Here is a 27,730-nt window from a genome sequence, read left to right as displayed (position 1 = left end):
TGCAGGTCACATCGGTTCATGTTGTGTTTTCATGTGATGAAGGAAGTGATGTGGAAGTTACAGTTGTACTTTGACTGAGTCTGAGATCTGATGATCGCACACGGACGAGGTTTGAGGTGTGAGTATTAGCCTAAGCTAATCAAGGCTGTGTTTTATTTGCCTTAAGATCTTGAAAAAAGACTTGATGTTTACCTTAATCAATGGTTTGAATCATTGAGACAGAAACATTTCAAATGTGCAATTTTGGACTATGATTTCTACAATAGGCCTACACGGCAAACCTTTTTCTTTCACAGGTGTTTTCCTTGGGGAATAAAAACAGTGACTTCTGAGTGTATGAAGATATAGAAGAGAGGGAGTTCTGCCACCATGGACCCCTCAGGTCACCGCTGGACAGAAACTGGACGTCATTCCCACAGAGTGAGAAGCAGGGAGGACTACTCCAGGTCTGGCCGCAATGACAGTGACCAGAAGTATCCATCAGCCGACCCCAGGGAACTGGACAGGCAGTGGATGCATCCAGATGCTAACAGGGCCCACTTCACTAGCCCTCCACCAAGACCAGACTACACTGGCAGCTCCTACATCACACACGGACATGACTACCACCGACCAGCACACTCCACCACCACTCCACAGTCCAGGTGAGTTCAGTGACGCAGTGATGGGATTTCTGTGACTGAAGCTAAATGTATACGTTTGAAATGAACTGATTTTAAAACTCGGTAGGGAAATTCTGGCATAACTGGGGTCTTCAACGTTTTCAGGCCAAGGACCCCTTAGTTGAGAGAGAGATGAAGCAGGGACCCCCACAACCTGTTCATAGATTCCATATAGTTTCATTGTTTTGACAGCACAATCATCAGTGTATTTTGGATTCATGTCAATGTGTGTTTTCAGATATTTAACCACTTGAACCGTCAATACTTAATACTTAAACTTGACCTTTCTCTCTGTACTTAGTCTGCTCTTTTCCCCCTTTACACCAAACCTATTTGCCGAAAATAGCCGATCTACAAGCTCTGCGAGGCGTTGTGAGCTTGTAGATCTGCTATTTTTGGGTAAAGTTCTCAGAATATGGATGCTAGGGTTCAAGTGGTTAATATAAAAAAGCAAAACCCCCTGTAGTAACTCTGAGGACCCCCTAGGGGTCCCGGACCCCCTGTTGAAGACCCTTGAATTAAACCATATTATGCTTTTTACCCGGAGTCCCACTTAGTGTTTTGTGTGTACTTGTCTTTTGGTGATGATCATTGATATTGATGTTGGTTACACGGTGTAACTTACAACATAGCCTAATATTAATTAAAAAAGGAAAAATTACACAGACAAAAGTTCTTAATATTGGTTTATTGGTTTGGTACACCTCTGTCTTCAGGCATGCGTATGACTATCCACCTCACAGCTACTGGGATCACAAGGGGAATTATGGATACTATGACCAGGATTATTACACAGCACAATATGGACACAAAGGTAAAGCTATTCATTCATTGGTGGTGTACTATAATACTGTCATGCCTCACTAAAGAACAGATTATAAGATTCTGTGTCATCTATGTCTGTGAAGATGCAGGCCAATGGGCTGCCCAGGACTTGTGGAGGTCGAACCCAGGTCATTACGAGAGATCATATCATGAGCAGGAGCAGCCTGGGCGTGCCTACACAGAACAGTACATGTCAGTAACAATACCACTCACCCACACATTTTTTATTCATTTATTTTAGGAAGGGAGAGTGAGAGGGGAGAGAAGGATGGAGGGTGGGAGAGAGCCTATTTACATCAAATATCTAAATATTATTATTACATTATAAAATTCCTATATTTTAGAATTCTACAAACTGCAGCTCTAAAACAAATCACAAGGAACTGGTTAAAACCTGTAAGTCCAACACCCAAAATGCAAGGAAACAGTTCAGGAAATATTGCAAATGGAGAGAATAACTTTCAGATTTTTTAAAAAGGAGTTTGACTTCAATAGAAGATGGAATAAATGGACAAATTATCAGGCCGTTGGACTAAAGGGAATGATCGCTGAGACCTAGCATTGACACCATATTGGAGGCTCGAGCTAGGTTTTGCGAAATATTCTGTTTAAGTGGAAGAAGGTGGTCTGATCGTGAGATCAGCCATAAAAAGAGACAACTAACAGTGCGCAACATACATAGAGGATACCCCCTCCCCCCCCCTGCATATTACTGTTATTTTCTCCATAGTATTAGTAGTAACTCCCCTGCCCCATTTGTCTGATTTGTGTAAATGATTGGATACATTTTAGTTAATTGCATAATATATGGAAAAATTTGACTGTTTTATTTCTGTTTTTCACTTGGTGTGTATGTATTTTTTTTTTAGAAAAGAAAACGAAAATAATTGCAAGTATGGACAAAAATGTGAAACATGAAATATAAAAAATTGAAAACATTGCAATATAAAGTATTAAAAAAAAATCTAAATATTGAATCAAGCAACTTAAAAACTGTTCAGGGTGTTCATAAAAGCCTGATTAGGTGATAAAATGTCCAAAAGTTTTTTTGAAAGTGAAATATCCCTTTAAGTGGTTAAGCCAACAGGTAACCTGTATTGGAAACTTCTTCATTCAGCTATGACCAGCAGAGAGACCGCTCCCAGGCCCAGTGTTACCTAAATGAATCGGAGGACCATTCTGCCAAAGACAACGAAGAGGCCTCCTCTTGTTATCCGGGGAACCTAACAAGCTCCAAAAACTCAGGGATGTCTTCCAGTAGCTGTGAGCTCAGTAAATACATCAATGGAGCTGAGCATAGTGACCCAGTCCAGCACTCATCTGATACAGGTGACTACCGGTATACACATATATGCACGCACGCACACCACGCACGCGCATGCACACACGCACGCACACACACACACACACACACACACACACACACACACACACACACACACACACACTCACGCACGCACGCACGCACGCACGCACGCACGCACGCACGCACCACACACACACACACACACACACACACACACACACACACACACACACACACACACACACACACACACACACACAATTGTGTCCAATCATAGATAAAAAAACACCTGCATACTGTCTTCACTTGCTCAATTACCGGTAATAAAATATATTTTTGGAGCTGTGTGGAGCTCCCTATACGTGGCCGTGTGTGTGGGTCTGTCTGTCTGTCTGTTTGTCTGTTTGTCTGTCTGTCTGTCTCCGGGTATGTAGCCTGCAGTAACCTTTTCTGGCCACACATGTTAAGGGAGGGGCGCTGTTGCACACACACACACACACACACACACACACACACACACACACACACACACACACACACAGCTCCACTTCGAACAGAGGTTCGATTTTTTTATCTTCTGGTTGAGGACCTTCTTGCTTGACCAAAATGTTGTTTTTGCTTTCCCTTATTGAGCAAGTGAAGACAGTGAGCTAGTGTTTTTTTTTAATTATTTGATTACTTCATTGTGGGCTCGCCTGGAAGGCGAGCACACGTATGTTATCTTCATTATTGTGGGCTCGCCTGGAAGGCGAGCACACGTATGTTATCTTCATTATTTATTTATAGCTATATGTGTATCTCCTCAAAACTTTGGCGCGCTTCATCTCTTAAACGCTTACACCTTTCAACACCATTCAAATTTTTATGTGTTCAGCTTACTGAGGACACGTGTGCTTGTACTTTTGGTTTTGAAATGTTTTGTAGTATAAATATAAAAAAATAAAAATGTTTAACTTTAAGCACCCAATGCATTTCCAATGGGTTTAGTAGAGTGGAGAGAAGGATAATAGACCCATGTTTATGTTAAGGCGCTGTGGCTGCAGTGTTCACACTTCAGATATGCTATCTATATCATTGCGTTCACACAGGTCTGCTCTCTGATTTGATCCAAATGTCTAAGCTGTGTGATGTATAAAACTATAGTTATAGTTAAAACTATAAATAAATGTCCCTCTCCACTCTACTGATTACACAGCTGTGATCAAGAATCAAGTCCGGGCGATGGGATGTAAATCCCATAGCCATATATCCTAGAGCCCGCAGGGACAGTCAGCCATATTAGTGGTTGTTGTTGGTTGTCAGGGAGATATCAAAACCAATGCATTTCCAAGTCAGATCCACAAACACAATAAAAGCCATGCTCCACTCCTCAGTCTGGAGTGGCCACATAGAAGAACGCCTTGGTTATAGACATAGTGGAGGACAGATGTGATCTGGGATTGTTAGCCTACAGTATATGCACTCAATATACTCCACTACAGTTGGAGTCCATTTGACAGTTGCTGGTTCCCAAACACAGAATCAAAAATGTAGATCTAGAACACATAGAATATGTACAGTACAGTAAGGTTCAGTAGAGTACAGTAAAAGTACAGTAAGGTTCAGTAGAGTACAGTAAAGTACAGTAAGGTACAGAAAGGTACAGTACAGAAAGGTACAGTAGAGTACAGTACAGTAAGGTACAATAAAGTACAATACAGTACAGTAAGGTACAGTAGAGTACAGTAAAGTACAATAAAGTACAGTAAAGTAGAATAAAGTACAGTAAGGTACAGTGGAGTACAGTAAAGTACAGTAGAGTACAGTAAAGTACAGTATAGTAAGGTACAGTAGAGTACAGTACAGTAAGGTACAGTACGGTACAGTAGAGTACAGTATAGTATAGTACAGTAAGGTACAGTACAGTACAGTAAGGTACAGTAGAGTACAGTACAGTAAGGTACAGTAGAGTACAGTAAAGTACAGTAAGTTACAGTAGAATACAGTAAAGTACAGTACAGTAGAGTACAGTAAAGTACAGTAAGTTACAGTACAGTACAGTACAGTACAGTACAGTACAGTACAGTACAGTAAGGTGCAGTACAGTATAGTAAGGTACAGTACAATACTGTAAGGTACTGTACCTTACAGTACCTTAAAGTATCCTATTTGTTGGGTTGGAATCGAGCCCACACTGTTTCGAAGGAACAGTATTTCTAGTTTATTTCTATACTATACTAGTCAGTATCCTCAAAACTTTGGCGCGCTTCATCTCCTAAACGCTTACACCTTTCAACACCATTCAAATTTTTATGTGTTCAGCTTACTGAGGACAAGTGTGCGTGTATTTTTCTTTTTGAAATGTTTTGTAGTTTAATTATAAAAAAATTAAAATGTTTAACTTTAAGCACCCAATGCATTTCCAATGGGTTTAGCAGAGTGAGACAGAGGAAAGGGACCCATGTTTATATTAAGTCGCTGTGGCTGCAATATTCACACTTCAGATATGCTATTTATATCAATGCGTTCACACAGGTCTGCTGTCTGATTTGATCCAAATGTCTAAGCTGTGTGATATATAAAACTATAGTTATAGTTAAAACTATAAATAAATGTCCCTCTGCACTCTACTGATTGACACAGCTGTGATTAAAGGCTTGGCTGTCATTGGCTGTTCTGTGGTGATTTAGCCTTACATAAGTTGGCCCTGCAGTGACAATGCGAAAGTCTCGGCAGAGACGTCTTAAAGGGGAAGACCACCCATTTTCAATATTGAACTATGTCATTAATATACCTTAGAGGAGTTGTGTGGAAATAAAAAGAAAGTTCCCCATCTTCTGTGTTGCCTAGAACTGGAGGATTGATTTTGGGGTTTGTATTGCAAATTACAACTTGATGACATCACACATTGTACTTTACAATACAAACCCCAAAATCAATCCTCCAGTTCTAGGCAACACAGAAGAGGGACACACACACACACACACACACACACACACACACACACACACACACACACACACACACACACACACACACACACACACACAGTCCCCGACTAAGGATTTGTATAGTCGACTATGATTTTAGTGTAATAGCGCAATAAGTGTAATAGTGTAATAGTGTAATAAGTGTAATAGTGTAATAGTGTAATAGTGCAATAGTGTAATAAGTGTAATAAGTGTAATAGTGTAATAAGTGTAATAGTGTAATAGTGTAATAAGTGTAATAGTGTAATAAGTGTAATAGTGTAATAGTGTAATAGGGCAATAAGTGTAATAGTGTAATAGTGTAATAAGTGTAATAGTGTAATAAGTGTAATAGTGTAATAGTGTAATAGGGCAATAAGTGTAATAGTGTAAAATAGTGTAATAAGTGTAATAGTGTAATAGTGTAATAATTGTAATAGTGTAATAGGGCAATAAGTGTAAAAGGGCAATAAGTGTAATAGTGTAATAGCACAATAAGTGTAATAGTGCAATAAGTGTAATAGTGTAATAGTGTAATAAGTGTAATAGTGTAATAGCGCAATAAGTGTAATAGTGTATTAAGTGTAATAGTGTAATAGCACAATAAGTGTAATAGTGTAATAAGTGTAATAGTGTAATAGTGTAATAAGTGTAATAGTGTAATAGCACAATACGTGTAATAGTGTAATAGTGTAATAAGTGTAATAGTGTAATAGCACAATAAGTGTAATAGTGTAATAAGTGTAATAGTGCAATAGTGTAATAGTGTAATAAGTGTAATAGTGTAATAAGTGTAATAGTGTAATAGTGTAATAGTATAATAAGTGTAATAGTGTAATAAGTGTAATAGTGTAATAGTGTAATAGTGTAATAGGGCAATAAGTGTAATAGTGTAATAGTGTAATAAGTGTAATAGTGTAATAATTGTAATAGTGTAATAGTGTAATAGTGTAATAGTGTAATAGGGCAATAAGTGTAAAAGGGCAATAAGTGTAATAGTGTAACCGCTGCCCCTTGTGACGTGGGTAGAGCTGCGAGGGCCCGGTCATCGCTGCTTGCAGCTTTAATTTAATTTTATTTTGATTTAATTGTCCATACCGTTAAAGGACCAGGTCACCTCTGGGACAACCAGATCTTATTTTATTGTTGTGTGGGACACGATCAACACAATCCTGAGTAATTTCTTGTGTTCAATCTTTGTTTTTAGATATTTTAGTATTTCAGCATGCTACAACTGGTCATATGATGCTTTGTAGCATGATATTGCATCATCTCATGCATCATATGATGCAAAATGCATCATATGACCAGTTGTAGCATACTGAAATACTAAAATATCTAAAAACACAGATTGAACACAAAAAATAACTCAACATTGTGTTGATCGTGTCCCACACAACAATAAAATAAGATCTGGTTGTCCCAAAGGTGACCTGGTCCTTTAAGTTCATGTAATAACACTGCTTGTCTACATTGTATTTGCATTACCATTTTACGTCAGTAAAATGAAAGAGAGCATTGCCTGGGAACTTGACACTTTTACTATTATTGTTTTGGGTTGGAAGCGAGCCCACACTGTTTCGAAGGAACAGTTTTCTAGTTTTGGTTAGGTGTCTTAGCCAGGGACCTTTGTATTCCCAGATGGCTGCTCTATTCACTGAGCAACTGCCGCCCCTAACTCAGAGTAGAAATGACCCACGGACACTGTGTGAATGCAGTTATCACCCAATAAAATAACAAACTAGCCTTGGTATCTGTGGACACTGCAAAATCCTAAATGTTAATTTAACTCTGAGGGTGTCATTTGTGTCACTCTCAGAGATAAATTAACACAGATAATTTAGCTTTGGAAGGACCGTACCGTAGTTGCTGCTGCTGTTGCTAGAAAGAACAGGCCTGGCCGAAAGATGTTTGTGGTGTTATTTAACAGTGATACTTGTGTTGTTATTCTTTGTTGTCAGAACATGCCGCTGTGACAGTGCGTCAGATGGCAGTTCCTTTTAAGTACACAGTGCCTCATCCGGTTGTCAGCTTTGGGCCTGCAGGCCAGCTGATCCGGGTCAGTCCAGGCTTCTCCACGCAGGAAACCCCAGGGCAGCTGGAGATCCACAGTCTAGAGGCATGTACTGTCAGTACAAAAGACTGGATTATAGGAAAATGTGGTTTCTTGGAGCAATAGGATTATGTCACTGTGATTACTGTACCTTTATTTCTCCTCAGGTCATTCTAGGAGAGACACAGGAACAGCTGGAGATGAGAACATTCCCTGGGCCATTAGCTAGGTATTGTTTTTTGTATTTGTCTTCAAGTACGTAGCATTATGTTTAACTGCATGCTCAAACTGACACATATTATCATAAATGTGAATATTATAATTTCTAAATCACATATGTGGGGAGATTATAATTTATATTGATTAATATGAATACTCCATTTTACCATTAGGCAATTAGGTATTTCTTGGGACAATTTTAACATGTACTCAGGCTTTTGTGTGCACCCCAGACAGTTTAATTTGCTTGATTCAATATTCAGACTTTTGATATCCATCTGATCAGACACCCCCTCCTTCCTACACAAACCCATTGTAACTTCAAACTCCATTTTAACCATGATAGATTCATTGAAAACACCTGTCCTTGGTTCTGATAACTGATTGTCCTTTCAATTATTTTGTATTAAAAAAAAGTTTTAATTAAAGCAATGTAATACAATACAAGTTAAACTCCAACCTTTCTCAATTTAATTTCTTTCTTTCTTTCTTTCTTTCTTTCTTTCTTTCTTTCTTTCTTTCTTTCTTTCTTACTTTTTATTTTGGATATACTTTCTTGAGTAAATCTTGTAGTTTGACAACTGAATTTTAAAACCAAAATGGGCACCATCCAACAACTTTATTCTTTCAAACCAAATTTAGGTTATTTTATTTTCTTGGCTGATAAATGAGAATGCTGAATTCTCTATAAAACAAGTCAAGTACATTCTTCCACTCTACCTGCGTATTTATTGTTTATGTATTGTGTTATCCTTTCATCCATTTAAGACAGGAATCACAGATATCCCTGTGATGGTTTATTTTTTCACCCACTTTAAGGGAGGACTTGCACAAAATAGACGCCATTGAGTTTGCCCACCAGAGGGCAGAAGCGTGCTTGAGAGACGACAAACTGCCAGACAGGAATGCTGCTGCTCTCTTGTGGAATCTCCTGATACTGCTGTGCAGACAGAATGGAGTAAGTGGGCCATGCCAAATGATATATTACCTCCAAGTACAGTACATCTCGTGCACCGGGAAATACCTAGCAGCCAAAATTAACATCATGATTCTGTCTGAAAGTGATATCACTTTATTTCCGTGTGATCAGCGGATAGTTGGCTCGGATATCGCAGAGCTGCTGGTGCAGAACTCGCAGTCAGATGGAACCCGGGTCCAAGATGCTCCGACGCTCATTGATTTCAGTGATAACCCGGCACCTGAACCAGAGCCTTACAAGGAAGAGGACCTGCTGACAGGACATCCCACCAGCTTCAGCTCTGGGAGCTCACAGAAAGACCTGGACAGCTACACTAAACTGCTCCTGGCTGGGAGGAAAAAGGTTACTTCTAATCAGCTGAATTCCCCATATCCCTCTTTTCTGTTGCCCCAAAACACTAGAATAAAAAGCACTTACTTATAAGGCTCAAAGTATTTCTAACCGCTTACCAATGACATTAATAATTCTAATTATTGTCCGATTCTCTAGATTCCCTTATTGATTCCTGATCAATTCCCTGAATCCGTTTGGAAGATGTATGCCTCTAAAGGGTTTCTATTTTAGAACCTCTGGGTCTGACTCTGAACACAGTAAAAAGGCATACATGTCTGCCTAATTACATGTGAACATTTCAAATGAATTACAACGCTCCTTATCTTTTCCTTTTCAGCAGCGTAAAAACGTGACGTCAATAATGAATTGAGCTTGTAAACAATGTAAATTCTCTGAGTTAATGATTCTGATTCTGTAATAATTCAGATTGCTGATTTCCCATCCCTAACTCATAGATGTTGTGTTGTCATGACCTGCTCCCACCCTGACATTTGCTATCTTGTTGTGTCCCATCCGGTTCCACAGGAGGCTTTAGAGTCAGCCATGGACAGTGGTCTGTGGGGACATGCACTCTTTCTGGCCAGCAAAATGGACAACAGGTCTTATACCACTGTGTTGAACAGGTAAGAAAGGCCGTCATGTCATCTGATACATCAGTGGTTCTCAACCTTTTCAGGCCTCAACCCCCAAAATAATCATATTTTAACTGGGGCCCTGACACCCTGACGAGCACTAAGATCTACATGCTCACAACGCCTTGAGCTGACAACGCCTTGCTTTCACAATTGTTTTATTGTTTTACTTACTTTTAATTGTTTTATTGCGACCGAAGGTCGCAGTATACCATGAGAAATGTCGCAGCTTGTCTGTCCGTCTTTCAGAACAGGAAGTGATGTCATGTGTCTTTCCGTACAGGAAGTGATGTCACGTGACATCACCTCATCAAAGATCAAACCCTGGATATTCATACTATCACTGTGACATCACAGGTGACACCCTGAGGTGTCTTACTAGTATGGGGAACTTTATGGTAGTACATTAAACAAATCATTAACAATGCCCTGCTCTCCAGGGGCAGGTTGCACCACCAGAACGTAAGTTCTGCCCTAAGTTAGGGTGTAAAGTCCTTACTAGAGGCTTAGTAACTACTAGTTAGTTTGTAACTAAGTGAGTTACTAACAGGTGTTGCACCACGACTTCTTAAGGCATAACGTAACTAGTAATGTGTAGACTGTTCCTAAAGTAATGTATAGTCGCATAAAATGACGTCATAGCTCCCGAATCCAATGAAAACAAACTGTTTCTAGTAAGGAAATAAAGCTTGTATCGTCTTTTGTCAACAGAGACCTCCGTCTCTCCACTGGCATGTACACAAGTCACTGATGCGTTATTAGGATTCACACCCGGGCTCCAGGAAAACCCCGCCCATGGAAGCTTTTGATTGGCTGAACCGGAGCTAGGGAGCGCTTCTTTTGCACCGTGCGGAGGTGCCGGGTGGGAGGACCACCTAAACGTATAGGTTCCGGACGGAACCATGTTTATTTAATACCGGAGGACAAGGTCCCCCTATGGGATAACAGCGCCATCTGGCGATGCAACAGAGTAAAACTCATAAGCTCCCGTACGAGAAATGTCATTTGTCGGAAGGGCTGTCAATCACAAACGAGGGCACCGCCCCCGAGTGTATATAAGCCCTGTGGGCTATCATAACTTCCTCTAAAGCCGCACCTCTGCGCCCGCAACTAGCGAACCGAGGGGCTTTATTCGGGGGACCTTGTCCTCCGGTATTAAATAAACATGGTTCCGTCCGGAACCTATACGTTTATTGTCATACCTCCAGACAAGGTCCCCCTATGGGACTCATACACTCCCCGAGAAGCCATGAACCGACAAGACTGTCGTGCACACCGACCACACCCGGAAGGAGGTCCCGTCAACCGACGTGACCCCTTTCAGGACTGATCCGACCCAGGTCCACAGGGCCTGGGCGTGTTCAGACAGAAAAAGACCCTGACAGACCGAGGCCTGCCTTATGCACTAAGGGCAGACACAGGTCCGCCTTATAAAACTGCAGTAATATAAGGGAAAACTCAGGGTCCCCCCCCCATGTATCCTAGAGACAGTAGCATGCTGTCTCAGGAAGAGGAGAGAGCCGCCCCACTACATAGTAGGAAGGGCAGCAGCACCCAGAACCGTATGCGCCATAGCAGAAGGCGCAACGTCCAGGTGATAGTAGGTCGCAAAGGTGGACGGCGAAGACCAATTCGCCGCTGCACAAATCTCCTCAATGGAGACACCTTTGGACAAAGCCCAAGAGGTAGACACACCCCTAGTACTGTGGGCCTTAAGTGCTTCCGGCACTTCAGACCCAGACCGGGTGTAAGCCAACCTAATTGCATCCACAAGCCATCTCGACAGAGTGGGTTTGGACACCGCTTTTCGTTGACGGGCATTCATGACCACGAAAAGCTGAGAAGTAGACCTGCTGTCCACCGTCCTATCACAGTAGGCCTTCAGGGCCCTAACTGGACAAAGACAATGAAGACGCCTATCCTCCTCCAATGCAAACGGAGGAGGATGGAAAGCCGTCAAAACAACAGGTTCCTTCGGGACCACACGGTTCTTAGGAATAAAACTCAAATGAGGTTTAAGAAGAACCTTAGAGTCATTATTGAGAAACCTCATACAATCAGGGCTCACAGAGAGCGCATGAAGGTCGCTCACACGCTTAGCCGTAGACAAGGCAAGCAAAAGAGCTGTTTTGAAACTTAAATGTTTCAAAGAGGTCCTCCCAATCGGTTCAAAGGGTGCCTTGCAAAGGCCCTCAAGAACCACTTGTAGATCCCACACAGGAAACAAGGCTCTGGTCACAGGTCTCAAATGGTCAACACCATGCATGAACTGGACCACCTCAGGGATTTTAGAAAGGCCTTTACCTGCCACCCCCAGGTGGCAGGCATCAATAGCCGCTAAATAACCCCTCAGTGTAGAGAACGCCAGACCAAGGTCCAGGCGGTCCTGCAGGAAATCTAACACCCTCTGGGCCGAAGCTAAATGAGCCGGCTCCTGTAGCTCACACCAGTCCAAAAAGGCATTCCACCTTCCATCATACACAGCCCTAGTAGAGGGGGCTCTAGCACTCTGAATAGTGGCTACAACCGTCGGTGAGAAGCCTGCTGCGAGCAGGTTCTCCCTCTCACGGGCCAAACCCACAGGTCTAGGCCCCGTGGGTCTGGATGGAAGATCTCGTCCCCTGCCTGGCGCAGCAGATCCCTGTGCAAGGGAAGCCGCCAAGGGGGTCGAGAGAGCAGTGGGGTGATCAGAGACCTCCACACTCCCCTGGATGGCGTCACCAGAAGAACCTCCTGGTTGGAACATCTGATCCTCTCCAGAGTGGGAAGGATCAGTTCCAGGGGTGGAAACGCGTAGAGAAGACCTTGTGGCCATTCGTAAGCAAACGCGTCCGTCCCCAGAGGAGAAGGTCCCCTCACTGAGAAGTAAAGGGGACACTTTGCGTTCTCCTGGGAGGCAAAGAGATCGACTCGAGGTTGACCGAACCTGGAGAAAATCTGCCTCACCACCGCAGGGTGGAGAGACCAATCCTCGTAACGAGGCTCCCCCCTGGACAACAGATCGGCGCCGCCGTTCTGAAGGCCCGGGACATGGGAGGCTCTGATGGACCTCAGACGAGGCAAGCACCAGAGGGTCATCTCGCGCGCCAGCTGATCCAGCACGCGCGAGGCGAGGCCACCCTGTTTGTTGAGATAATACAGGGCCGCCGTGTTGTCCGTCCTGACCAGAACATGACAACCTCGAAGAAATGGCTCGAAATGCTTGAGCGCCAAGTAGATCGCCATTAACTCCAGATAATTGATGTGGCGCTCCAACATGGCCGGGGTCCAAAGACCCCTGGCCAAACGCCCCTCGTGGGTGGCGCCCCACCCCGAGCGGCTGGCGTCTGTGGTGATCACCTTGCGTGACACCACTTCGCCCATGGAGACCCCACTCGTCAACAACGCCTGGTCCCTCCATGGGACCAGAGCGTCCATGCAGACCTGGCTGACTGTCACCTTCCTGTACCCTTGCAGGGAAGGAATCCTGAGCGCCAGTGACCACCGCTGGAAAGGTCTCATATGAAACCTGCCCAGACGCAGAAGTTGCACCGCTGACGCCATCAGCCCAGCCAACTTCATGCACTCCTTGTACCTGACCACCTGGTTCAGTCGGAAGGAGCCGAGACAAGTCAGAAACCTGTCCACCCTCTCCGGGGAGAGGCGAGCGGACATGGTGGCCGAGTCCAGAGATATTCCTATAAAGGAAATCTGCTGGGAGGGTGACAACATGCTTTTGCCAAAATTGACGTTGAAACCCAAGGCCTTCAGGTGTGACAACACCAGATTGGTATGGCGCGCCGCTTCTGAGCAGGAGGCGGCGGAAATCATCCAATCGTCTATGTAGTTCGCCAGCCTGACTCCCTGATGCCTCAGTGGAGCAATGGCTGCCTCGGTCACTTTCACGAAAACCCGAGGGCTCAGGGAAAGACCGAAATGGAGGACCGTGTACTCGTACAGGCGCCCCTCGAAGGCGAACCGCAGGAACTTCCTGTGTGGGGGATAAATGAGGATGTGCTGATAAGCGTCCCTCAGATCCACTGAACAGTGGAAATCCCCCTGTCTCAATGATTTCATCAGTGACTCTGACGTCAGCATCCTGAATTTGAACTTTTTCAAGTGCTTGTTCAGAGCACGTAAGTCCATAATCGGACGCAGCCCCCCTCCTTTTTTCTGAACCAGAAAATAACGGCTCCAGAAGCCTAAACGGCTCTGGTCGCGTGATAACTCCACTATAGCGCCCTTGCGCAATAGTGAGCTTATCTCCTCCCTCAAGGCATCCGCTTTCAAGCCGCGGGCTCGAGTGTAAATAACCTTGCTGGATAGGGAGGGTATTTCCGCGAACTGTAGTCTGTAGCCCCGTGTCACCGTCCGAAACACCCAGTGATTCGGATTGCAACGCTTCCATTGCTCTGCACACTGTGCTAACGTGTTGCTGAGCAACGGAGAAGCCTTGGGGTTGTACCGCCTGAGCGGGACTACTGGGCCGGGAGGGAGAGGAAGGACGGGACCGAGAGGTTCCGTATCCGGGCACGTATCCGTATCCGCTAGACGCCGGGCCGGAAGGCGCGGAGACACCGGCGGAAAGAGCGTTTCCGTTTCCGGTACGCTTATTTCCGTATCCGGTGGGAGACGGACACGTGACCTCCAAGAAGCCTCGCTTGTTAAAAATACAGGCGGCACATAGCGTGGAGCCCGGGGGACAGGGTTCATCGCATAATAAGTAACATAATCCCCGGCTCGGGGAATTGTATTTACGTTTACAACCTGTGCTAAGGCCTTTATATGCTTCCTTACGGGAAGACGAGGCCGACCCTGGGTGATATGTGTTGGCTTCTTCCCTGACGCTAAGACCAAACTCCTGTCCTGAACTAGAGTCGGCATAACAGTGCCGCTCGGTGGAGACAGAGGGGTATTGCACACTAGTGAAACCATACCATTGTGAATAGGAACTAGAGAAATTGCAATTTGGGAAATTGCGAGTGTGGTTGCCTAAAAAGTTACCTTACTCTTACATCATTAAAGTTACTCACTATATATGGTGTTTCCCATTCAAAGTCAATGGGAAAGGTCAGATACCTAAAAGTTACCTTACTATATATGGTGTTTCCCATTCAAAGTCAATGGGAAAAGTCAGATACCTAAAAGTTACTCACTATATATGGAGTTTCCCATTCAAGTCAATGAGACTAAGAGTTGTAAAAACTGCAAAATTCCCCAGAGTAATAATGTGGTTGCCCTGGCAACCACACTAATTAGCTTGTCTGGGAACATTTTGCAAAGAGAAATATTCTGCTTGTAACCTGTCTGCGTGACTGGAGGAAGCGATATTTTCTGAGTGGAAAGAAATTCCAGCCTGGACTTCTCTACACTGGCTAAATTCATGCAAAATGGGGTCGTCTGTACTAAAGCAGGTGGGTTTGAAATAAACAGGCATTGTTTTATCAACACACTTTTTAATACAGGCACTGGAGGAGAGCACAGAGGAGGAATAAACATTACTTTCTTGGCATAAGAAAAACTGTTCATATTGTCCAAACGTCTGCGCTTGCAAGGGGGGGTCCCCTGAATTTTCAGGGGGACCCCGCCAGAGTCCAGTGTCACTTTCGCGGCGGCTTCCCACGGGCTTTGTGGGAGCTGGCCGGTATCCCGTGCCTGGGAGGGTGACGGGATTGGGAGCGGGCCTGAGCCCCCGCTGCAGTGCGAGGGGGTCCCGCGGAGGAAGAAGAGGGGGTCCTAGGGGGATTGTTTTGTTTCCCCTGCTTGGAGGAAGAGCGCCCCCTGTCAGCCTGACCAGGGGCCTTGCTCCGTCCCTGTCTCTTTTCCTTTCTGGGTACCTGGGGGTCCGTCGTGGCCTCCAGGAGTTCCAGAGTGATCTTCTTATCCGCCACCTCCTGGCGGAGAAGCTCCAGTCCACCGCCCATGAGGGAGGTAGGGTGGCCGGGGAGGTCTTGCAGGACCTTCTCGGTCTCCTCTCCGGAACTGCCAGGACACTTTACCTTTTCAAGCCACCTGGCACGTTCCGCCTGGATGCAGTAATCCATGCCGTGTCCAAGCCACTCGATGGCGTGGACATTCAGGTCCATCAGCATGCGCAGCGACTTGTCCATTTCCTCCACCATCTCGTCAGGCACCTCCCGCATCTCGCTAAGGAGGCGGCTGGTGGAGAAAAGCAGCAGCTGGGTGGCGTTCATCGTCCTGGCTGCCAGCGCGGAGGCTCTGTAAGAGTTCCTAACCCTGGAAGACTGCTTGTCGTCATAGGGGATGGCAAACCCAGGAGGCTTCTTCCCCACGGACAAGTTGAAGGGATTGCGGCCTCCAGGACCGGTCCGCTCATGACCTGGCTTGATGCTCCCGACGAGGGACTGCGCCATCAGTTTGTCCATGGGAGGACACAAGGGGATTCCCGCCTTCTCTGCGTCGCGGCAGTCGACCAAGAAGGGGAGCTTGGGGGGGTCCTTGTGTGTAGTCCAGGTTGAATGCAGGGCCTCTGCAAAGCCTGCGACCAGTGGGAGCTTTTCCATTCGAAGCGGGGGAGAGGCTTCCACATCCTGGCCAAGGAGGGGAACTCTAGCCCGTGGTCCGAGTGGCGCGTCTCCGAGCGGCAGCTCCAGGCCGCAACGGATGGTAGCACGTTCCAGCACCGAGAGCTCGTCCATGGGGATGGAGTCTGGGTCTTGTGCCGCTGCCCCTCTCGCCCCAGCCGGCATGGAAGGGGGGAGAGAGGCAGAAGGGGCCTGGGAGGACGCGGCGGAGGTGGAAGCCTCGGCATGAGGAACCACCCTGGCCGCGCCTCCGCCCTGTCCGGAGGGGAACGTGGACTCGTCTTCCTCCGAGTACTCACCCTCCGTGTCCACCTCATCCATGTCGTAGTCCTCTTGCTCCGGTTCGTCTCCGTCGCTAGCATGCCAGGAGACGGGGCTAGGTGGCCGCATAGCCCGTAGCTGGGGGACGGAGAAGGAGAGAGGAATGTCACCGACGACTAGAGGGTGGAATTCTTTGGGGGGGACGGTCCAGGTTGCAGCTGGCGGAGGAGCAACGTGGGCGGTCTTGCATGTTCTCTTCTTGGGCACGGCACCAGTCGAGCCCGTCGGAGAAACAGCAGGGATAGCAGGGGCAGCAGACCCGCTAGCATCGGGGCTACCGAAGCTAGCTGAGGGCGAGGCCGCTGGAGGCCTAACCACGTGGCGAGAAGCAGCGCTGTGGCGCACAGCGCTGTCCGGCACACGAGGAGAGGTGTCTGGGAGGGATCCGGCGGAGACCGTGGTGTGAAGGCCGTAACCAGCGCCAGCGATCTCACAGCGGGCCTCGAGGGCTGGAACATCATACTGGAGGCAGTCAGTACAGTTCACCCCCGTGGCCGGGGCCGGAGGGGACAGAGAGGCCAAGGCGTGTCCTACCCCCATGCAGACAATGCAGAACGGATGAGTATCTTCATTGGCGATGAGGCCTTTGCAGCTGGGAAGGCCGCACTTCTTCGGTACCCTGGCTAGCAGGCTGCTAACTGTGGGCCGACGAGCCGCCATCGTGAGCTAACCGAAGCTAAGCGAAGCTAAGCTAGGGCAGGGAAACACGTGGCAGAACGTACAGAGAAGAAGTAAAAGACTCAAAGCGAAAGTGAAGAAAACACCGAACTGTAGGAAGAATATAGAAGTAGAAAACGTACGGGAGATAATCTATAAAGGCCAGTGGCCGACTTCCTAGCCGTCGCTTTAGGCTAAACTTTACAGAATTAATACTTATATGGCTGAGTTCGCGACACTCTAGTTGCAGGTAAGCAGAGGTGCGGAAGAGGAAGTTATGATAGCCCACAGGGCTTATACACTCGGGGGCGGTGCCCTCGTTTGTGATTGACAGCCCTTCCGACAAATGACATTTCTCGTACGGGAGCTTATGAGTTTTACTCTGTTGCATCGCCAGATGGCGCTGTTATCCCATAGGGGGACCTTGTCTGGAGGTATGACAATAAACTATGCCTTACTCTAACCCTAACCCTAACCCTAACCTTTACCTCAGTAAAACTATGCCTAACCCTAACCTTAACCTCAGTAAAACTATGCCTAAACCTAACCTGCCGACGCTGGTGAAACGAAACGAGCGGCTCCGCCTGGAGCCCGGGTGTGAATCCTAATAACGCGTCACTGATATGCGTGCACAGGGCGAGCGCATCCCTGCGCAGCGCACTGCCCTGCAAACGGATTGTATCACAAATTATATTGGCCTCATACGTTTTCCCCCGTTGTGAAGTAACGCAGGGCAACGCATATTTGGAGACACAGGGGAAGAGAGCGCACCGTTCAATTCGCTGTTGTGCTGTATAGTGGTTGAAAAGTACTCAAATTAATTAAAAAAGTATCAATCCTGCAATATAGAAATACTCTATTAATAGCAGACACATCGTGAGCTTGTAGATCGGCTATTTTCAAATGGCCGAAATGTATGTTTAAACAGATGGGTCGTTTCATTGTTGAATTAATTAAATAGCTGATATAATGCTGTCTGCCACGTTAGTAGTGAAGTTGCTCTACTCCCATAGAGATAGGTTACTTAGTAAGGACTTAGTGCTGCCCAAAGGCTGGTGTAAATATTTAGTAGTTACTTACAGATACGTTAGAGTGGTGCAACAGCTGAAATTTTAGTAATGCGTAAGTCTTGACTTAGAAGCCATTTACGTTACAACTGGTACACAGTACTACTGACCTGCACAGTACTACTGACCTGTGTGTAATAAGCCAAATGTAAATGCTGGTTGTTTTTGTATTTTGATTTAATCCTGAGCTCTTATGGAGCCAGAACGGGTTATTGTTTACACTCTTGAATTAAATGAAGTTGTTGAAACGACTGTATATCATTACTTCACGGCTTGTGAAAACTATTCATGACATAACCCTATCCATTCATGACGTAACCCTATCCATTCATGACGTAACCCTATCCATTCATGACGTAACCCTATCCATTATTCCATTCATGACGTAACCCTATCCATTCATGACGTAACCCTATCCATTCACATGCTGCTTTGGCACCCTGAGCAGAATGTCTCAGAACATACTTTATGTCGGGGCCACATGAGAGGGGCGACCGGCTGGGGGAAGTTAAAGGGTGGGAGATAGTGTGACTAAAGGGGAACACACACTGGACGCGGAGGCGGCGCGGAAGCGTCGCGTCAAAACATACGGCCCCATTATTTTCAATGAACTAACCCACACCGGCGGCGTCAGACGCGCGCAGTCGCGGCTCTGCCGCCTCGCCTGCCGCGCCGATACGCCGCTGTTCTATTTTTCCAGCGTTGCCGCGCGTTGAACATGTTCTCCCATGCTTCTCCCAACCGGGGGAAATGGATGTGCTGTGTGGCAGCGCGCCGCATCCAGTTGGGGTTACCGTGCGGCACTTCATGTGCGTCGATACCGCGATGCGACGCTGCGCAGCCGTTCGCGTCCAATGTGTGCTCCCCTTAACACTACTGTAGTCTGTGACTGACAAGACATAGGTGGTTAGAGCCCTGTTCAGACTTGGCTTGCCATTAAAATATATCCTGGGTGATGTGATCACCCTGGATACAGCTTTAAATACCGGTGTGAACGCACTTAATTGGTTCGCAAGACATTTTGGGATCTGATTCTGATCACTCAGGCCACCTGTTAATGCGGCCTGGGATACATATGTCCATATGGTTCAATAGATGTTTCTATGCAAGGTTTGATTTGTAAAAAGAAAACAGGGGGGGGGGGGGGGGGGCATTGCCTTAACCACTTATAGTAAGCCCTATATATTTCTTTGTATGGCAAATAGTGAAAATATTGCTTGCGTTCTTCTGTTTCCATACAATGCTGCATTGTGATTCTGTTGGTAACTGTTTCATGACACAGTGGCTCTGTTTGCAGGTTTACAAGCCAGCTAACAGCCAGCGACCCCCTGCAGACCCTCTTCCAGATGCTTTCTGGGAGAGTCCCTGCCGTAGCCACGGTAAATCCCACATCACTGATGAACATAATCTAGTGTGCTTTCAAAATGTGTGTCTCGGTTAACCACTTGCACCCCATTTCCAAAAAGAGCTGATCTAAAAGCTGATCTACAAGCTCACTAAGCATCACGTTGAGTTTGCAGATCAGCTATTTTGGCTATTTTGGTGGGGGGACATTTTGTCGTTGTTTGTTTCACCAAAATTGGGCCGCCAGTTTGGAACTTGGAAGTAGTTACACCATGAATTTTCATTTTTCCAATTTTTATGTATTTTTTGGGTGTCCCACCAGCACGTTCTACTCTCACAAAGTCCTATTTCTGACCATTGTGTCTTTCTCAGTTTATGGGCAGATCTATGTAAGCAGGTCTCAGAACGGGCTGTCTGATTTTAGGTCCGATTGTGATATCACAATCGGGACCTACTGCTACTGCTGTGCTGAGTGGGGGTTGGGGAGGGGTGGGCAGGCCTGCAGAAGGAGGCAGGAGGAGCTGGGAGAGGGTTGGGGAGGGGTGGGCAGGCCTGCAGAAGGAGGCAGGAGGAGCTGGGAGAGGGTTGGGGAGGGGTGGGCACTGGGCAGGCCTGCTGAGCAGGAGGTGGGGAGGAGTGTGGGGCCCAAACTAGCGCAGTCCTCCCACTCAGGACAAGGTGGTACTGCAGCTGAAAATACTCTGAAAGCCAGGCAGAAATGACAGGGGCTCTGTATTCAGGAGTGGTAATTTAGCCTCAAACCTTTTGAAAAATGTTTTTGGGACACAAACAATGTTATATAAATTATTTTTAAATGCATGGTGTAGAACCTTTAAATCATTAAAAAAACAGAAACAACTAAAAGATAAAACTATTGTGTAGTCAAAAAACAAAGTGGTATACAATGACACTATTTTGACTATATCAACCATAATAATACATTTTAAATAATATTAAAACAATGAGAAAGTAATTGTTTACATTATACAATAAATGTTGCCACTATGACGTTTAGTAGCTGATTCGTTGAACGTGATATTTTGTTCCCAGTGCTGCGGTAATGAAAAATGGGGTGACTGGAAGCCGCATCTGGCTATTCTGCTCTCCAACGATGAGTCAGGTGGCCTTGCCGTCCAACAGAAGGCCATCGTCACCATGGGAGACACACTAGGTATGAGCAGTCTGACCAACACACACTATGATGTAAGAGCAAAAAGGCTGCCATTTGAATACGGCCAATAGGTGGTGTGCCATTCTTTTGCAGCCTCAAGAGGCCTCCTACACGCTGCACATGTGTGCTACCTGACAGCCCGCACTCCCTTTGGAGTGTTCACACAAAAAGCAGCAAGGCTTGTGCTGCTGGGCAGCAGCCACAGGTGAGCCACAATTGCAACCTCATCACTCTACATACTGTCATTTATTGATGTAATTTTCGCTGCTTCTAGCAAAAGCTGTCATTTTGGCTTGAGAGAGAAAGAAACTGCTGTTTTTATTTCAATGGGCAGACACAGATGCAGACAGCTGAGCTGAGAACTCCATATCTTATTTCTCCATTAGGCTCCCTTTCTTTGAGTTTGCCAGCAGCTTTTCCATTCAGTGCACTGAGTTGTTTGAGTATTGCCAGACACTTGGAGGACATTTAGTTTCGATCCCATCATTCCAGGTAGTTCATATCATCCATTCATCTATATTTCATTTCCCATTGTTTTTGTCTTTTTTATTGCGTTCTCATGTGTCACCCACTAAGACAAGCTCATCATACTCATTAAAGCTTTGACAACGGAGCCTTTGCTATCTTAAGTGTCATTTATACTGACCCTTTTCTCAGTTGGAAATATGTAATTTTTGTACCAAAATATAAATTAGCCTTTTGCCCTTGTGCTTTACTGATGCCCTATTCGGTCAACAGAAACCTTGTCTACTAGGTTCATAAATGGATGTACATGTTTTTGATACTCCAAATCTAATTTTCAATCATGAGTGACACTAAATATTGTTGTGGCCAGGTGTATAAATTCCTGTATGCCAGTAGACTGCTGGACTATGGGCTTGTATCGCAGGCCTTCCATTACTGTGAGGTGGTAGGAAAGGCAATTCTTCAACAACAGGAGCCGTTCCTGGTGCTGAGTGGAGAGGTTATAAAGGTATGGTCCTATCTCACATTGATGTACATACAGTACATATAAAGATACATGCACGTACACACGCACACACGCGCACAAACACACACACACACACACACACACACACACACACACACACACACACACACACACACACACACACACACACACACACACACACACACACACATTTTAACCATTTATGTCCACATAAAGGAGAGCATACAAGGACACAAATATTATAGGTGCACTAAGATTACATTCATAAACTCATGGCATATGTCTTCATGATACAATAAGCATGTCACTCAGTACTCTATGGGTATAAGACAAGTAACAGCGTCTCCGCCATATGGGGCGGCTGCCAATTATAGCAGAAAGCAGCACACTACTTGTGCCTTTTTGCCTCCTTTTTGGGCATCCCATTGCACATGCTTACCACCTGTCTACCCAAGTACCCATTGTGTCTCATATGCTAAATCTTTATTTATTCTCTGTCATACAACGGTGTTGCACTTGCAAGATCATGACTTGTTGCCATGCAATACTGTCATACGATGAAGTATAAATCGTATGTCAAATGCAACAACAACAAAAATCCTATTTTCTTTGTGCTTGTTTCTACTCAGCTGGCAGAAAGACTGAGACAGTGTGAGGGCCAGCAGCTCAGTGGAGATACACAAGACCCCGACTGGCTGCAACAGCTGCGCTTGAGGCACCATGGTGTACAGGTAACAATGTCAGGGCTACCTTTCCTTGCCTTTTAACCATTTTAACCAAACCTTTTTAACCTTTTAACCAACCATCATGACCATATTGCCGCACTGCTATGACATAAAGAAGCAAGTTTACCTCTGAGATATTTTATGCCAAGATGAAAACTGATCTTTCATGAGACTCAATGTTTATAAGTGTCCAAAATCCAAATCAATGTTAAGGTGGTTGGCAGCCAGTTGTTGATGTACAACAGTGACTGTTGTACATCGACTAATATAATCTAGAAATATTGTTGATGATTACTTCCTTAAGCAATAAATGTGCTTCATTATGGTCAATCTTCAATTTAAAACCTACTTTGGCTTTACATTTATAATTTACACTAACTCCAAGAAAATAAACAGTATGGCTAAACATGTGATTTTGCTCAGATGGGGAGCTATGGTTGTAATGATACATACCAGTCACCTGCTGAGGGAAGTGCTTTAGCCCACGGGGAGAGCAAAGTGTGTTCAGGTAATCTTCAAGTCCCAGGTCATTCTTTTTATGATAAAGGGTGATGTATACTTAGTTGTGTGCCTGTGCAGAAGATCTACAAGATCTCACAGAGCTTGTAGATCTACCTTTCTGACACAGCACTCAACCCAAGTATAAATCAGGCATAATTATATGGTATTCTGACACCAGAAAGCAGATTCTCACACTTGCAGGTGATGAACTATTATCAAGTCCTCCTGCTGTGGTTAGGCTAGATTATTGAGGCTTGTCCCTTCCTTTTCCTTTATTCAACTACAGAATCAGACATAGATGACCTAAGAAGTGATGTACAGAGTCCAAAGGCTGAGCTGCTTTACTACAGAGGAACGGAGGAAGAAGATAACCCATGGGCCCAGGCTGCAGGACAAGAAGAGGCAATGACAGCACTGCCATGGGGCAGCGGGGGAACTGAGAACTGGAGGTATACAATTTGTGCCACTAATTAATTTGTTACTTATACTCCAATTACACAAAAATGTTTTGTCTCTCAGACGTAAGAAAGATTGCACTCAGTGCAGTGCATAACTCATAACTCTGCCTACAATTGTCACAATATGAAACTGAGAAAACAGTCAGCACACAATAAATGTCCTTCCAACAGACAGAGCAAAGGACACGTTTCAACTTAACAGATCATTTGCAGAGCTTTCTCATAATTGTCAAACTATGCCATTTCCATGTGCGTTGTACTTTTACATAGATTGTTTATTTGAGGGAGACAGAAATCCAATCTAAAACAGTACAGTACAGTACAGTACAGTACAGTACAGTACAGTACAGTACAGTACAGTACAGTTAAAGGGGAATACCACTCATTTTCAACATTGAACTATGTCATTGCTATACCTTAGAGTTGTGTGGAAATAATCAGTGACATCATGAAGATGTACTCTTGCAGAGTCAGGCCTGCAGAGTACACCTTTATGATGTCACTGATCGCACAATCTGGCTAGCCATCGTCAAAAGAAAGTTCCTTTTCCTTTCTCATCAGAGAGTCTGTTCTTGAGAGATTACTGATCATGACCCCACAATCAATCCTCCAGTTCTAGGCAACACAGAAGGGGGGGATTTTTTCTTATTTCCACAACTCTAAGGTATATTAATGACATAGTTCAAAGTTGAAAATTAGTGGTATTCCCCTTTAAGAAGCAGTGTAAATATATGAGGACTTTTGACTTTTTTTCTTTAGAATACAGGTCTTTTACTTGTCTTGTAACAAACAGAATATTTCAACATTGTGTTTAAACATTGCTACTTTCACTTAAATAAAAACTCTGAGTTCCTCTTGCACCACTGACTTAACTCTGATACCCTCCACTGTGCTGTTCCTTTGTTTAGACCACAGGCTAGTCTCACACCGCCGGTGGTTTATGCTCCTCCAACACATTTGATGGCCGGCAGCCAAGACAGTAGTTATCATAACACAGATAGAGCTGAAGTCAAATCTGCTGCTTTGCCTTCTTCTTTGGAGTGTCTCCCTTCAACAACAGAGAGTAAGCATAGAAAATCAGCAGCTTTTGAAATGTTAATTAATGTATACATTGATGTATTTTTGATAGGAATTCAGATTACTGTATGTGTATAAGAATGACTCAGTCTTTGAATTATTTGGTTCCCCAGGTGGTCAGTCTTGTTCTGGAATGACCATGGTGAGAAAGATTTTTAGTCATTTGGAGTTTTATAATCTGACAAGTGGTATAACTGAGCCTTTAAGCACCTAGCACTTACAGATAATACTTTCATCACCACATATTATGATACATATGTGGTGGCATTATTATATTTAGTTGACTGATAATTTTTCAAAATTGTTATTTGCTGGTCTATGTTTAAATTTACCAAAGGAGATAGGTGTTCAGATGAACACCATGCCAGAGACTGACCACAACCAAGGAGGTCACAGTCAACAGCCCATCACACAGGAAATGTCTAAGCTGGGCATGGGTTCACAGCCAGCCAATACCAAACAGGTGTGTGGATCATGAATCATGTTTACAACTTTATAGCGGCTTCTCTTTTATCTTACATAAGTTTTAATGTGTCCTTGGTTTTTGTTTTGCAGAGTACCAAAACAGGATGGTTTGGTGGCTGGTTCAAAGCAAAGTCCAAAGATGTCCAAAATGACAACTCAGACATTGTCAATCCAGCTCAGATTGTACGATTTGAGTAATAATGTTCTCCTCAAGTTTATTCATTTCACATTTTCTGTCTTAATAGATTGTTAGACATATTTTATTTTCTCAGGAGCCAATGCCCGCTGCTGGGCCCTGCCCCCCTCCCCCACCCACGGGCTCCCATACCTTTCCTGCTGGCGTCAATCCCTTTTCTAAATATGCAGGTGAGTTAGAGAATGGTCACTGTAACCGTGAGCAATATATCAGTCAGTCAGGCTGATATATACGAAACGGGACTACCTTTGCAAAAGGCACCAAAAGCTTTTGAGTGTATTGCTCTCTCCAGAACAGTGGCTTCTTATTTCAGCATTCTAACTCTCCAGGAAGAGAACATATGTAGTTTCCATTGGCTTGGAATCCCCACCAATAATATCACTGCACACATGAACCCCTGGACACATTGTTAGTCATATTTTGTTGCCAGTCGCAAAATGGCAACTAGGCAAACAAATCTAATAATAGCGTTTCATTACTCCAATTTAGTAGTCTGTCACTGATGGCATTATCTTGCTAATCATGAATGTGATATCAATATTCTTTTCTCTTTTTGCACAATAGGGCAACAGCTGGGGTAGACCTATATCAACACCTCCATTCTGCACGTTCAGGTAAAAATGTATTGTTGTATTATTTGCAGTTAAATAGGTGCACAGTTAAGACAGTGGTTGTACATACTGTAGGCCTGTCACAATTATTACATGATAATCACCGAATCACAATTATTTGAGATTATCACAATTATTTTAGTTAGTTTCAATTATTTTGCATAATCTGTCCATTCATACAAATTCATCGATTGAAAAATTGCAGATCGGCTATTTCTGCTATTGTTGAGGTTTTGAAGGTATAAAATCATTAAATGCATGGCTTGTTCTGGCCTATTTTGATTATGGGTACCAGTCATTGTCAGTAATTTCTGTGTATATTTAAGTTATTTGTCATTTCTGCCCATCTGCAATTGTTGTTTACCATGCCTAAAAGGCAAACATAAAAGTATTGTTTATTCATATGTTCCAATGTTCAAAGCCAAATAAACAATAATCGTTAATCTAAATTATTGACATGACAATGAATCGTCAAGTATTATTTCATGATCGTGACAGCCCTAGTTGTACAGTATTTCTCATATGCATTTCCAGGTTCACTGACACCGCTACCACTGACCTCATGACACCCCATCGCCATCATGCCTCATTTCTTTTTTTGGATGCCCTTTCAAATGCACAGCACTTTCCCCTCACGCAGTATGTTGGTTATTGAGATACAGCGGACGGGCTGGTAAATCATATTCACTGAGGGAGATAAACAGCTGTGTTGTGTTTCCCTGACTGCTGACAGCAGGATATTTTGATCCTGAGATAGAAGGGAATAAAGATGTATGAATCACCACTTTTTGATAATAACTCACAAGGGGACTTTATGCAGTCAACTGATGCGGGTAGCTTTACTGCAGGTCGCCTGGCTGGTTATGAAGATATTGATGTTACAGTGCAGTTACAGTTACAGTGCTACTGCATCCACCAGAGCGCTATGCTCTCTGAAAGTGATGAGCTTTTGCAATATAACAACTGTAAAGAACTATGCATCAGTTAACCATATGACCATATGACCTGGAATAAATCCAGGTCAAAGATCTATGTCAGAGGCATTTGATCTTAAATCCAGGAAAGAAGTCAATTGAGCGCTGCATAATAAAGCAAAGACTGTATAAAACCAAAGCAAAGTTGATGCTAATTTATAGCATGATTGTCCTTCACAGTAGTTGTTTCATGTGACTTTGTCACACCACACGGAAAGAAAATGCACATAAAAATGTAACTAATTGATAACTAAAAGTTATTTCCATGCTGCCAAGACTGCTAGCATAATTTATTCTCTGCTGTCGTACATTATGCAATGTGTTGAACTTGTGAGCTTGTAGATCGGCTATGTTTGGCACGGGACACCATTGTACAACCACTGTATGTATAGAATAGGGCTTAAATGTGGATGGAGGTTAGGCCAACGGACAGCCATGGGCTTGACCCACTGCCCTCATTCCCCCTCAAGACATTAGCTAAATCAATCTGTTTTTAACAGGCTGATGAATAGGTATAATCTGTGGTTGCAAAATATCATAATGGAACTATATTTCAGGGGACATCTTTGTAAAACTTGTTTTGGCTGAGAATGATCAACTCGACCATGCTGTAATGTAACCATGTTAAAGATGTAAATGATGCTTCTTATAAATGTCATGTTGCTTTTTTTTATTGCCAGTTGATGTTTATATTGTGCTGATGTTTTCCAGTACCAGAACAGTTGTTAAA

General features: G+C 44.4%; 1 protein-coding gene across 2 annotated transcripts; it reads left to right on the top strand.

Annotated features, from left to right (window-relative positions):
- sec16b (SEC16 homolog B, endoplasmic reticulum export factor) lies at positions 1-27,730 on the top strand. Of its 2 annotated transcripts, XM_080727194.1 has the most exons (25): positions 1-116; positions 297-644; positions 1,379-1,476; positions 1,571-1,679; positions 2,605-2,816; positions 7,703-7,860; positions 7,962-8,023; positions 8,833-8,971; positions 9,104-9,334; positions 9,851-9,948; positions 19,824-19,905; positions 20,921-21,041; positions 21,135-21,246; positions 21,428-21,533; positions 21,877-22,014; positions 22,623-22,724; positions 23,142-23,226; positions 23,506-23,668; positions 24,586-24,740; positions 24,868-24,896; positions 25,092-25,217; positions 25,310-25,402; positions 25,492-25,585; positions 25,980-26,029; positions 26,561-27,730. In XM_080727194.1, the coding sequence occupies exons 2-24, from the start codon at positions 370-372 to the stop codon at positions 25,994-25,996; spliced, it is 2,805 nt and encodes a 934-aa protein (XP_080583320.1). In that variant the 5' UTR covers positions 1-116; positions 297-369; the 3' UTR covers positions 25,997-26,029; positions 26,561-27,730. The 2 variants fall into 2 exon arrangements, with proteins under 2 accessions (XP_080583320.1, XP_080583319.1); XM_080727193.1 differs by having other exon boundaries at positions 25-118; positions 25,980-27,730.

The sequence above is a fragment of the Nannobrachium achirus genome (genome assembly GCF_963921795.1).
Source record: "Nannobrachium achirus genome assembly, chromosome: 1".
Classification (NCBI taxonomy): Eukaryota; Metazoa; Chordata; class Actinopteri; order Myctophiformes; family Myctophidae; genus Nannobrachium; species Nannobrachium achirus.
This window is presented reverse-complemented; position numbering and strand designations above follow the sequence as displayed.